This window comes from Aquarana catesbeiana, linkage group LG01, assembly GCF_042186555.1.
Source record: "Aquarana catesbeiana isolate 2022-GZ linkage group LG01, ASM4218655v1, whole genome shotgun sequence".
In the NCBI taxonomy this organism is placed as follows: domain Eukaryota; kingdom Metazoa; phylum Chordata; class Amphibia; order Anura; family Ranidae; genus Aquarana; species Aquarana catesbeiana.
In genome coordinates, this window is record NC_133324.1 from 562,225,180 (window position 1) to 562,237,552 (window position 12,373).

General features: G+C 44.8%; 1 protein-coding gene across 3 annotated transcripts in view; it reads right to left on the reverse strand.

The window, feature by feature from the left end:
• DOT1L (DOT1 like histone lysine methyltransferase) overlaps positions 1-12,373 on the reverse strand; it is a 226,472-nt gene that overhangs the window by 173,396 nt on the left and 40,703 nt on the right. For all 3 annotated transcript variants that reach the window (XM_073596474.1, XM_073596483.1, XM_073596466.1), the window contains exons 2-3: positions 5,194-5,237; positions 1,115-1,189 (exon numbers count right to left, since the gene is read on the reverse strand). In XM_073596474.1, coding sequence (XP_073452575.1) covers positions 1,115-1,189; positions 5,194-5,237 — 119 coding nt within the window. The remainder of the gene's footprint in view (positions 1-1,114; positions 1,190-5,193; positions 5,238-12,373) is intronic.

Sequence of the window (12,373 nt, forward strand, 5' to 3'; positions counted from 1 at the left end):
GCTCCCGAAGGGAGACCATTTTTTCCTGCAGCAGGGACAGTTCTGGGCCATATCCAGCACCAAATCCCAGACACTGACTGTTCCAGAACAGATTTCTGTAGGCTGAGAAACCAACCGAAGCTCTGCAAGACCTGAACCACCCGTTGGAGGTTCAGGGCAAGGGCCGACTTTTTACGCAGAAGCAGAACATCCAGGTATCCCATTATGTGAATCCCCTCAGATCATAACAGTGCCAGCTTCAGTGCCAAGTCCTTTATAAGGGCTCAGGGAGCCATGACAAGCCCAAAAGGAGAGAGCTCCCCTAGCCCAAGGGCCACTATTTTGTGGATTCCATTTGGAACTTTGTGACTTTCAGATCCAGAATGGCTGTTACCACCTCATTTGGGGGTGGGAATCATAAACAGGTTCCAGCATAACCCTTGGTAATTCTGCCTTTGGGACCTGTATCAACTCCATCAGCCTAAAGTCGGGATACAGCTTTGAACAAATCCTCTCTACATTAAGATAAAAGGCACATTGGGTGGCCAAAAATGAGGTACAGAATGGCCCTGAATATACAGTTTGTAACAGAAGGATATGACCTCTTGAACTCAGGAATCCGAGATCTCCTGACACCAGTTAAAAAGGCCATTAAACTACCCTCCTCCCCCCCTAGTGGTACCAATGGGGGCACCCATTTATTGTGAAGAACTGGGGTCCAGTTTTTTTTTAAATGTTTTTTTAAATCAACTGGACCACAGATGTGCAGATGTCGGACTGTGCACAGAAGTCTTTAAATACTGATAGCCAAAAAGCCAGTCACGGTAAGTACTACAGGCTTTAAGTTATGTTCTGTAGTAGGGATCCACTACCAAGGCTGTCACTAAGGGGGATACAGGCAAATGGGAGAAGGGGGTGCCCATCGGGTAGGCTGCGTGGGAACCAATTATTTCTAAAGGAGGTGCTGGTCATTGTATTTGGAAGCCACCATCACTGTTCGTCACCCCCTAAGGCTGCTCTAAACAGGCCCAATCCTCACCTGAGGGCTTTATCAGGTGTTAAATTAAGGGCAGGAAGGTCACCCTCAGTAATTAAAAATAATAATAATAGAATGAGTACATGTGATTCAACTTACCTTTTGGTGTCATAGTCAATGAGTACATAATTTTCCATGGCCAATTTAAGGTCTGGGATTTCCTCACAGACCCATCTGGAAAGAGACAAAACATGTAAATAGATAGATTCTACATACACAATCATTTTAACTCATATGCATAGCAAACTACCGAATATAAATCGATCAGCCAGAACATTATGATCACCCACCATAGCCCGCCGAGGAATGGACTCAACTAGACCTCTGAAGGTATGCTGTGTTATCTGGAAACAAGCCATGAGTTGCAGATCCTTTAAGTTATGCAAGTTGTGAGGTGGGACTTCCATGGATTGGACTTGTGTTTCCAGCACATGCCACAGATACTCCATTGGATTGAGATCTGGAAAATTTGGAGGCTAAGTCAACACCTCAAACTCGTTGTGTTCCTGAAACCATTCTTGAATTCATCTAACCAGGCCACCTTCGTCTATTGCTTCGTGGCCTATTTCTGATGCTTACATGCCCACTGTAGGTCCTTTTTGCTGTGGCTATGGGTCAGCTACTATGCAGTCCCCATATGAAACATGTGTTCTGATACCTTTCTATCATAACCAGCATTAACCTAATTTAGGGTACAGTAGCTCTTCTTTTGGACTGGACTACACGGCCAGCCTTTGTTCCCCAAGGGTATCAATGAGAATTGGCTGCCCATGAACCTTCCACCAGTTTTCCTTCCTTGGACCACTTTTGGTAAGTTCTGACCACTACAGACCAGTAACATCCCACAAGAGCTGCAGTTCTGGAGATGCTCTGACCCAGTCATCACATTATGACCCTTGTCAAAGTCGCTCAAATAATTAGACTTGCCCATTTTTTCTTCTTTCAACATATTCAATTCAGGGACAACATGTTCACTTGCTGCCTAATGTATCCCACCTACTTTCAGATGCCATTGTAATGAGATAACCAATGGTATTTGCTTTACCCCTCAGTGGTTGCAACATTATGGCTGATCGGTGTACTGTTTTAAGAGACATTACTTTGAGAGCCCATTCACACAGGGGCAACACGACTTCCAGCACGACTTTGGGAGGCAACTTGGACATGACTTGAGTATGAATCACAGCACGACTTGGGGCAACTTACAACACAACTTGAAGTCGCCTCCAGGACAGGGAACTTTACAAGTGGCCAATCAGAGCTTATCAGCTGTGTGTGAGAAGGAGGGGGCTGGCTGTTTAGTGGAGGAAATTACTTTCTGTTTCTTTTCTGCTTCCTGTAAAGTTGCCTCAGTATGAACAGTGATCAGACTTGGAGGCAACTTCCATTGAAATCAATGGGTACAAGTTGCCTTCAAGTCGGATTGAAGTAGTACAGGAACCTTTTCTGAAGTCGGAGCGACTGCAGTAGTGTGCATTAAGACAGATCCATTCACTTACATTGATTTTTTTCGTGTAGCGTGACTTGAGGCGACTAGGGGCGACTTGGGGCGACTTGAAGTCGGATCCAAAGTTGCCCCTGTGTGAATGGGCTCTTAATGAACGTTTTCACATAAGATAATGAAAAGACCTCCAGTGAAAGACATTTTAAAAGTCAGTGAATTTTTGTTTACAAATATAACCTTTAGGGCCAGTTCACACATTGAAATGCAGCTGGGATGTGTTCCAGGTGCTTTTCTGCATGCACATTTTTGATGTGGTCCAGTGTGCTCCCCCCCCCCCCCTCTTTTCTCTTAACCTTAAATAAGGACAAATGTGTTGCAGTGCGTTTTTGATGCATATAGGTGCGTTCCAGTGCGTTTTTCAGCGTTCCAGTACAGTCCAGTGCAGAAAAAAATGCAGCATGTTCTCTTTTTCTATAACTGGAACTGCAAGCACTGGTGTGAACTATGCCACTGAAAACCATATAACCTACTTTCCATGCGTTTTTGATGCAGAAAAAAAAACACACTGGACTGCATCTGGTATGAACTGGCCCTAAAAAAGTATGAGGCCCGGTTCACACTGGTGCGACAATCACTCCGTCTTTGAGAGCGCAAGTTGCATGATAAGTAAAAATCAATGTTACCCTATGAGAGCCGTCTTAACTGGTTCGACTAGTGTCGGTCCAACTTTAGAAAAGGTTCCCACATTTCTTTGGTTCGACTTGGGTCAGATTTCAGCCCATTAAATTTAAAGTTACATCCAAGTCATATCCTCATCTTAATTGATGTGATTTGGATCCGACATTACAGGAAGATTATACAGGGAATCTCTGAAGTTGTTTCGAAATGGCTTCAGTCGCCTGGCAAAGTCGCACGACTTTCATGTCAGAGCAGTGTGAACCCAGCCTGAATCTTAAAGCGATTGTAAACGATCACCTTGTAAAGCAATTTATTCAGTTTAAAATAGAAATGAAAGACAAAACATTTGTGTATAGATATAAAAACACATATTATCCCATTTTTTTTTTTTTATATACAAGTGATCACATTCCCTCGGTTCTCAGCTGCCTAAGAGCTGGGGGAGGAGAAGCAGCAGCACACTGAGCTTCCCAGTGATAGGCTGTGCAGTGGGGGCGTCAGGACAGTTCTGATCACTGGAGGAGCGCACACTGAGTTCCCAGCATAGCTAGAGAACTGACCATGGTGTGCTCTCATGCATGGTGTGATCAGTTTTTATATGGAAAGCAATGGGAATAGCAGGAACACCAGGGTTTTTACATAAAGAAAGCAATACAAAGAGAACAGAACACTTTCTCATACACAAACATAATACATCAAGCACAAATCAGGAATGTTTTGTGGTAACAAACAATAAAGGTAAAAAAATGTTTAGGCTTTATAACCACTTTAACCATTCACTCAACTAGGGATGCAGCGGTACCAGTTTTTTTTAAGACAGAGCACCGATATTTACTTGCCTATACCAATTACCGATACCTATTTTTAGGGCCATGTCACAGTTTTTGACAAGCTAATGAAAAATTATTACTTGGGACTTGAGCCCTGGTTCACACCAGTGCAGCTTTGAAAATCGAGCTGCTTTAGCACAATTTCAAAGCCGCAGATAAGTGCAATTTGGACCTCCGATTTCATGGCAGCTTGAGACTACATTTAACTGAAGTCTATGCAAGTCGCAAGCAGTGCCGGAATTTTTTTCAAAGTTGCTGCGACTTGAGTTGCAAGGACTTGAATGGTTCCATTGCCGGCAATGGGTTAAGACTTGTCATGCGATTTTGAACTGTCAAATCGCACTGGTGTGAACCAGGGTTACAGGTATTGGCTTTAGTATCAGAGTATTTGCATGAGTACAATTACCCATGCAAATGTGTGAAATTTCTGCACAGCGCAGCCATTTCCAGTGTGGGCATCTGAAGCCACAGCGACCTTTTTCCTGGATTCCGTGGATGCTGGCTGCCCAGCATGCACCTGCTGATCTTGCGCATGTGCGGTGCAAGCGATTACAGCTTGACATGGCACTGTACAGCATGCCATATCAGGAAGGGGGTGACTGACAGAAAATGTTGTTTACATTCTCCAACCTCAGTCTGCAGGCACAAAATGATGTCAGCTACACTGCTAGGAGTGACATCACCCTATGGCTGCACCCCCCTGGAACTCTGACAGTGCCTGCGCCATATTCCTGCCAGATACCGGAACTGCACTCCCACCGCTCTGCTCAATGGTATCCTTGTAGTCCTGGGTCCTCTCTCGGTGCTCCCCAAGTTTGCTGTCCCTGTCACTAATGGTTTGGGAGCTGTGCCGTGTCAGGCTGACCAAGATTTCCCATAGACCCCAATGGTAAATGTTACGGGAGCAGTGCCATGTCAAGCTAACCAAGATTTCATCCATTGCCTCCTGGGATTGATGACACACATCTCCCAGGAGCCAATGCAAAGCCGTAAATGACGTACAGCACTGCGGCCACTAAAGGAGGAAGTGAAAGTAGGTATAGACATAAATCTGGTAAGTAAAAAAAAAAAAAACTGCCGATTCATTTTGAGGATGCACATTAGTGGTGCAGAGTGAGGAGTGAAAAATGTGGATGGAACTCCGCTTTAAGAAGTCCAATTCCACACTTGGTAAAAGGATATACATTTTTATTCTGATTAAATAATTTACAAACTCAGGCACTTACCTAATAGTTTCAACAATTTCATGTGCAGCATCATGGTGTTTATCCTGCAAAGACAAATATATATTTGTTAATGAAATCCATTTATCAGTGGTGCTCCAATTTTGTGCTTTTGGGGGTCATAAGTGCATGTTTTTCAGTTCTTTTCAGAGACTCCCTTGTACAATAACCGGAGGTTTCGGTTAGTATTTGCCGATTAATGCAGCTTTGCCCATGTTTGCTTAGGCACCACAGTTAACATCATTGCCATAAATGAAAGTGAAGCTCTCACACACAAACATGAGCGCATCACATGATCTAAACTCAAATGCTGTTATTTATAAAAAAAATATTCATATTATACAAAACTACAGAACAATTCACACCCTTAGAGCCGGTTCACACTAGGGCGACTTAGCCGCCTGACAAGTCGCGTCCCGTTCTGTACAATGGAACCGTTCTAATCAGAGCGACGCAAGTCGCTCCGACTTAGAAAAAGGTTCCTGTACTACTTTGGGGGCGACTTGAGGCGACTTGCATTGACTTCTATATAGAAGTCGTTTTGCAAGTCGCCGCTGCAGTCGTGTTCAAGTAGTCTGAGGCAGTCGCGCTGCAAGTCGTGCTGCCTCAGTGTGAACCGACTCTCACTGTTTGCCTTATTCATGCCTACTGAAGCATTTTTTAAGCCAATTATACCTGTGCATTCGGGGTCGTGCATCTACACGTATTACGTATTCCACACTGGGAGCAGCGGCTGTGGACATGCAGACGCTGCATCCCAACTGACAGTTGTGGAACTGATTGCACAGGGGATGTATGGAACAACTGTGCATCCCCAAGCAGGTGAACATGGCCCTCACACAAGGCATGGATGTATATGCCTTGTGTGAATGAGGCATTAGTCCGTTTTTTTTTTTAGCCCAAAACTAAAAAGTAACTTGACAATCAAAACATTTACCATATTTATCGGCGTATACACTCACTTTTTTCCCCTTAAAAATCAGGGGAAAATCGCGGGTGCGTGTTATACGGCGATCCTCGCAGATTGTGAGCGGAGCGATCGCCGACGAGATGCACATAGCCGTGTGTACTCGGCTCCGCTCACAGTCATGCCCAGTCCCGCCGTTGGACCTGTGTTATGTCCATCATAGGGCGGGACTGGGCGTGACTGTGAGCGGAGCCGAGAAGAGCCGAGTACACTCGGCTATGTGTATCTCTGCTCCGCCCAGTCCCTGCGATCTCGGCGGCGCTCACTCTGCCGAGTCCCTGCGATCTCAGCAGCGCCATATTTAAATATGGGCAAGGCTGCACTGGGGCAAGGCTGCACATGGACACTGATAAGGCTGCATTGATGGGCATTTAAATGTAAGTTTTTTTTCCATAAAATTCCCTCCTAAACTTGGGGTGCGTGTTATACGCCGATAAATACGGTAAATCAATGCATGGTTTAAGTACCCAAGCACAACAAAAACATAAAAGCTAAATCTGGGTGAGTTTTTATTTTTTGGTTCAGTCCTACTGTCATTTTACTTACCAAAAAACAATACTAACCCTCATTCAAGAGAAAGAATAAAGGCCCATGCAGTTATCTCTGCAGGGATGTATTGCTTTACCATACTTCTGTCAGAGTACTGTTTCACATGTTGCATATGGGCACCCATTCATTTTAAATGGGCTGCCAACACACACACACCACAATGCAGGTTTTAATGGATCTGTATCCGTTTAAAACATAGTGCATCGCAGACCGCTCACATCTGTTTTCCATTGCAAGGAAGGACACAAAGGTTTTGCTCTGCTTGCCCAATGTGCCAGAGTGCCACTCAAAATGGATGACAATGCAACACACAAAAGTCAGTATCATACAATACTGTGTATTGTGGAAATGCACATTTGCCTCATGTTACTACATCACACAGATGTGAATCCGTTCAAATGGCATCACAATGCACCTTGCAAGTAAGCCGCACCACACTTGAACCATTTGTGCACTATGGCTCAATGCAATAAACTTTTAGGCGAGTTGGAGGCCCAATCAGAAGGACTGCCTTAAAGCGGAGTTCCACACAAAAATGGAACTTCTGCTTTTCGGAACCCTCCCCCCCCCCCCCCCCCGTGTCACATTTGGCACCTTTCAGGGGGGGAGGGGGGTGCAGCAGATACCTGTCTAAGACCGGTATTTGCACCCACTTCCGGCATAGACTCCCATGGGAGTCTATGCCTCTTTCTGTCCCTCCGCGCTGTCTCCTGGAAAACACACAGCTCCCAGGAGATAGTGGGGACCAGTTACGATGCACAGCGCGACTCGCGCATGCGCAGTAGGGAACCGGGAAGTGAAGCCGCAACGCTTCACTTCCTGATTCCCTCACCTAGGATGGCGGCGACATCGCTGGACCCTGGGACAGGTAAGTGTTCATTTATTAAAAGTCAGCAGCTGCAGTATTTGTAGCTGCTGGCTTTTAATATTTTTTTTTTTTGGCGGTTTAGGTGGACCCCCGCTTTAACCCAACATGGTGTGCAAAATACAGCACCTTAAAGTGGTTGTAAACTCATATATCCAGGTTAAGGGAATATCCTTATGTGATACACAGATAAACAAATCTGTCTTCTCTTTTGTACATCCATTCAAAGTGCTGAAATTTTAAAGCTGGTCTGAGAGTTCAGAAAAAGGGGGCAGAGAGATGAAGCTCAGCTAAGAGAGTTTTGAGAGCTGAAAGGAAGAGACACACCACCCTTCACACAGCAACAGAGCTAAGGCTGTCAATATGCTGGAGATCCCTCTCATCAACATTTTTCCCTTGGTGTCCGGAAAACTTGTCAGAAGCGATTTCATACTGAAAGCAGGGCAGCAAAGCAGTAGATAGAAATTACACTAAAGCCTGGTACACAGTTTTTAAATGAAAGAAAAAAAAAAACTGTCAGCAACGGCCAGAGCCACTGTACTAATGATCTGATGTTAGTACAGCGATCTCCCCCGATGAGCTGTTGTGCTTTGGCTAGGAGACGCCCCCCCCCCGCCCCTCCATTGGCTGAGAGCACTGTTCGGGATCCGGTCGGCTGCTGGTTTTTTAGCATGTTCGTCTGACAGAAGCCGTCCAAACAGCCAGCTTCTGTCAGACTTGCTCCCATACAAGGGCCGAATATTGGCCGTTTTGTATTGAACCGGCCAACGCCATCCGGCCCCTGTGTACGGGGCTTTAGTGCTCTTAATTGAGACAAGCACACACTCTATAAAAGGGATTTGCTTCGTTCAAATTTTGTGTCTGAGGTTTACAACCACTTTAATGCACCACAAGGAAGCAGAGATGTCTTAAAAGAGCCCCTACAAATGAATGGCACTTTAGTGTTGTGGTAAAATGTGCGTAATTTCTAGCACAGATGTTAATCTGCCAGACGCATATAAGTAAAACTTTTAGAGTCTTAACCCTTTCACTGCCAAGCCTTGTGCTTCATTTTGTACACTCAGGTGGCCAGATTATTTTTGCAATTTTTCCTTTGTTATTTTTCACTTGTGAAAGACCCCCCCAACCCATATATATTCTGAAAGCACATAAGTAGAATAGAAAGGTGCTACTGATTTTTTTTAGACCACACGGTATTTACGCAAATGTTTATCAAACTAAAATATTTGCAAGGAATACACTAAAACTATTATTAGATAAAAACACAGCAAATTTTACAAAATTCCTACTAAATAAAAAAGCTTAACCTGTATTAAGTATATAACAAAATATTTAACTTTTAAATTGTGCCTTTTGCAAAATGGTGAAAATTGGACGCAAAAGTGTAAATATCCAAATTTCTTTAAAAATCTGAAGGTTTTCAATTTTCCCTTACAGCTTTCAGAATTTGTGAAAGACCCCCAAAACCATATATTTTCTGAAAGCATATAACCTCTAGAATAAAAACGTGCTACTGATTTTTTTTAGACCCTGCGGTATTTGCGCAAATGTTTATCGAACCAATATATTGGCAAAAAATACACTAAAACCAGTAACAGATAAAAACAATTTTACAAAATTCCTGCTAAATCCCTACTAAATTTAAAAGCTTAACCTGTATGGAGTTAATAACAAAAAGTTTTAGTTTTTACATTGTGCCTTTTTGCAAAAATTGTGAAAATCGAACGTACCCAAAAATTTCTTTAAAAACCTTAGGCCTTGTTCACACAAGCACACCGATCGTGCCTGCCTGTCCATTTTTCAGGCGGGCCCAATCGGACCACCCATTTTTCTCCAGGGAGAGACTGATGTAAATGGACTTTTTTTTCCCCTTTTACACCCGCCTGCACCTGATCCAATCAGCTAAAAACAGATGAATGGCGATTACATTCCCCATCCATCTAGCAGATCGGATAGCATCCGATGGAAATGGACAGGCGGTCCGTTTCCATCCAACCGTCCCAAATATTATAAGCGAGCTGTCTACGCGGTCGCTCTGCATTAGCAGAGCGGACACGGACCTGTCATATGCCCGCTCAGCATGGATCAGCAGACAGATTCCCCCACTGAGCAGGCAGATCTGCCTTTTTTTTTCTTCTTCTTTTTAATCAACAAAGTAGAAGTTTATGGAGTGAAACATAAGGCATTACAGGGTACAAAGGAATAGGCATACAGTCCGTAATAAAACAGGAAATGTAATCGGCACGTCATAGGATGATCTGCAATAGGATATTTACCATGTGGATCCACTGTGCGCTCGTTGGGGACTGTGCTGAGAGCCAAAGTCGAGCAAACAGCTTTCTGGCCAGGTACAAAAGTCTTGTAAGGGCAATAAACACCGAAGAAAGGTAGTGTTCCTCATTGAGACTGCCCAACAGACACCTCAGTGGGTCCATAGTCAGTTAAACTTGATATATCTTATTGATAGTGGTGATAACTCGATTCCAATATCGCACAAGCTTGGGACATTTCCAGAGCATGTGGATGAGATACCCAGGATGAGCTTGACATTTAGAGCATATAGGAGACTCTCCTACCCCATCTATGCAGTTGTACTGGCGTTCGTAAATCTGCTGCAAAATAAACAGGTATGACAGTTTGTGCCAGAAGCAGTTGTGCCAAATAGGTGTGTGGCGTAGAAATCCAGTTAAATCTAGTCTATGCCTGACACTCTTCCAAATTTTTATCAGTAACTGAACTGTGGAACAATGAGGTGGGACTCCAGGAAACCCCATTTCTATATGGGACAAAGCCATATAGCCCAACTCTGGATCAACTAGCAGACCCCTGGAAGGGTCCCCAGTTATAGGCAAGTCCTAGCCTGCAAAGTGTTGTAATTGGGCTGCAAAGTAATACGTTTGGGGATGTGGGACAGCCAGCCCCCCCCTGGTCTTTTGGGAGCTGCAGAGTGGCGAGCTTGATACGTGCCACTCCACCCCTCCAGATAAGAGCCCGAAACTGATTCCACACGTTGGAACCAATAGTTTGGTATCCATATTGGGGCATTATGCAAGACATAATTGCAGGGCCCAAATCATCTTGACAAGGTTCACACGCCTGGTTACTGTCAGTGGCAGTTTACATCAGCTGGTATACTTTTGTTGAAATTTTTGTAGTCTCTAGTTATTACTATACCCAGGTATTTGAATGAGGTAACTACTTGAATCTGGGACATGCTCTCTGGTAGAGCTGTCGGCAAAGGGTCTAAAGGGAGAAGGACTGTTTTTTTTTTTGCCAGCGTACAGTGAGATTTATCATCCCCCTGACCTCTCTGAAATCCCACTATATTCATGGAAGCCCTCACCATAGCCGCCAGAGGTCCCAAAGCAAGGGCGAACAACAGGAGCGACAAAGGCATCCCTGTCGTGTACCCCAAAACAAAAGGAAAGGATTCCGACAAGGTATCCTTAAGCCTAATTCTTGCCGTAGGTGCTGCATATAGAAGATTAATCCAAGATATGAATCTCTCACCCAGGCCAAAAAAGAGGAAAAGTGTAAAGCAGAAAGGGTTGACCTTCCATAGCCAGTGCTTGCTTGCTTAAAGGGGTTGAAAACCCTCGTGTTTTTTCACCTTAATGCATTCTATGCATTAAGGTGAAAAAACTTCTGCCAGTCACCGGCCCCCCGGCCCCCCAGCCCCCCGCCCCCGTTTTACTTACCTGAGCCCGTTCATCTGTTCGATGGGGACACGCTGTCCCTCTCTCCATGGGGTCCCGCCTCTTGATTGGATACATTGATAGCAGTGCAGCCATTGGCTCCCGGCATTCGTGTCTATGGACGCAAATGCTGGACTCGGGAGCGCGCCTGCAAGGTAACCCCCTCGGGAGAGCGCTTCTTCCTAGGGGGTCATCTGATGCGGGGAGGAGCCGCGAAAGCCGCCGGGGGACCCCAGAAATCGAGGATTGGGCCACTCAGTGCAAAACGAGCTGCACAGTGGAGTTAAGTATTACAAGTTTCAGGCTGTCGAAAGAGAAGGGTAGAGGAACATATATATTTGCCACAATACACACTATCCCTGCCAATCTGCATCATGGTCATCTATTAGGGAATGCAATAACAAAGGAAAAGCATGTGAAATAAGAATGCCGACACCTCTGGAGTAGGTTGTGTAAGTGGAGGGAAACTTGGGGTAGCAGCAGGGGGTGTTTAAGCATAGAAATAGAAGTGGCTTGCAAGTGTGTTTCTTGTAGGCACACCACAGCTGGTTTGTGAGCCTTCACCGTAGAGAAAAGAGCCACCCACTTCACTCCATTACCCAGCCCTCTAACAATCCATGAGATCAGAGTACATACATTAGCCATGGGAAAAAAGGAGGGCATACATGAAACAGAGCAGAGTCCCCCATAATCCATGGAGGGGTAAAGGAAAGGGACGACATCAGGTGTACACAGTCACTAGGGGGCTTCCCAGAGAAAGAAAGAGTTGTGGACAGTAGGACACTCCAAGCAAAATTCCGGATAGTCGAACAATTGTCTCTTCCAGCTGAACAAAAAAAGCAGGTCATATTTCCTGCAACCAGCAAGGGCCAGGGTAGGCAAGAAAAAGAAATAACCAATAACTAAAAAAGAAAATCACTGTATCCTCAAAACAGGGAGACCGGAAACATAGGGCATGTCCACGCAGGACAGTGTTAAGGGCCCCCCCCAATGTCTCAGTTCCAAAGGGACTTGCAATCCAAGTCTTTGGGAGGATGTAGCATGGATAAACTACTCAGGGATGCCTCACCACCTTAAAAAGGAAAAACAGAAGTAGGAGTATAACGT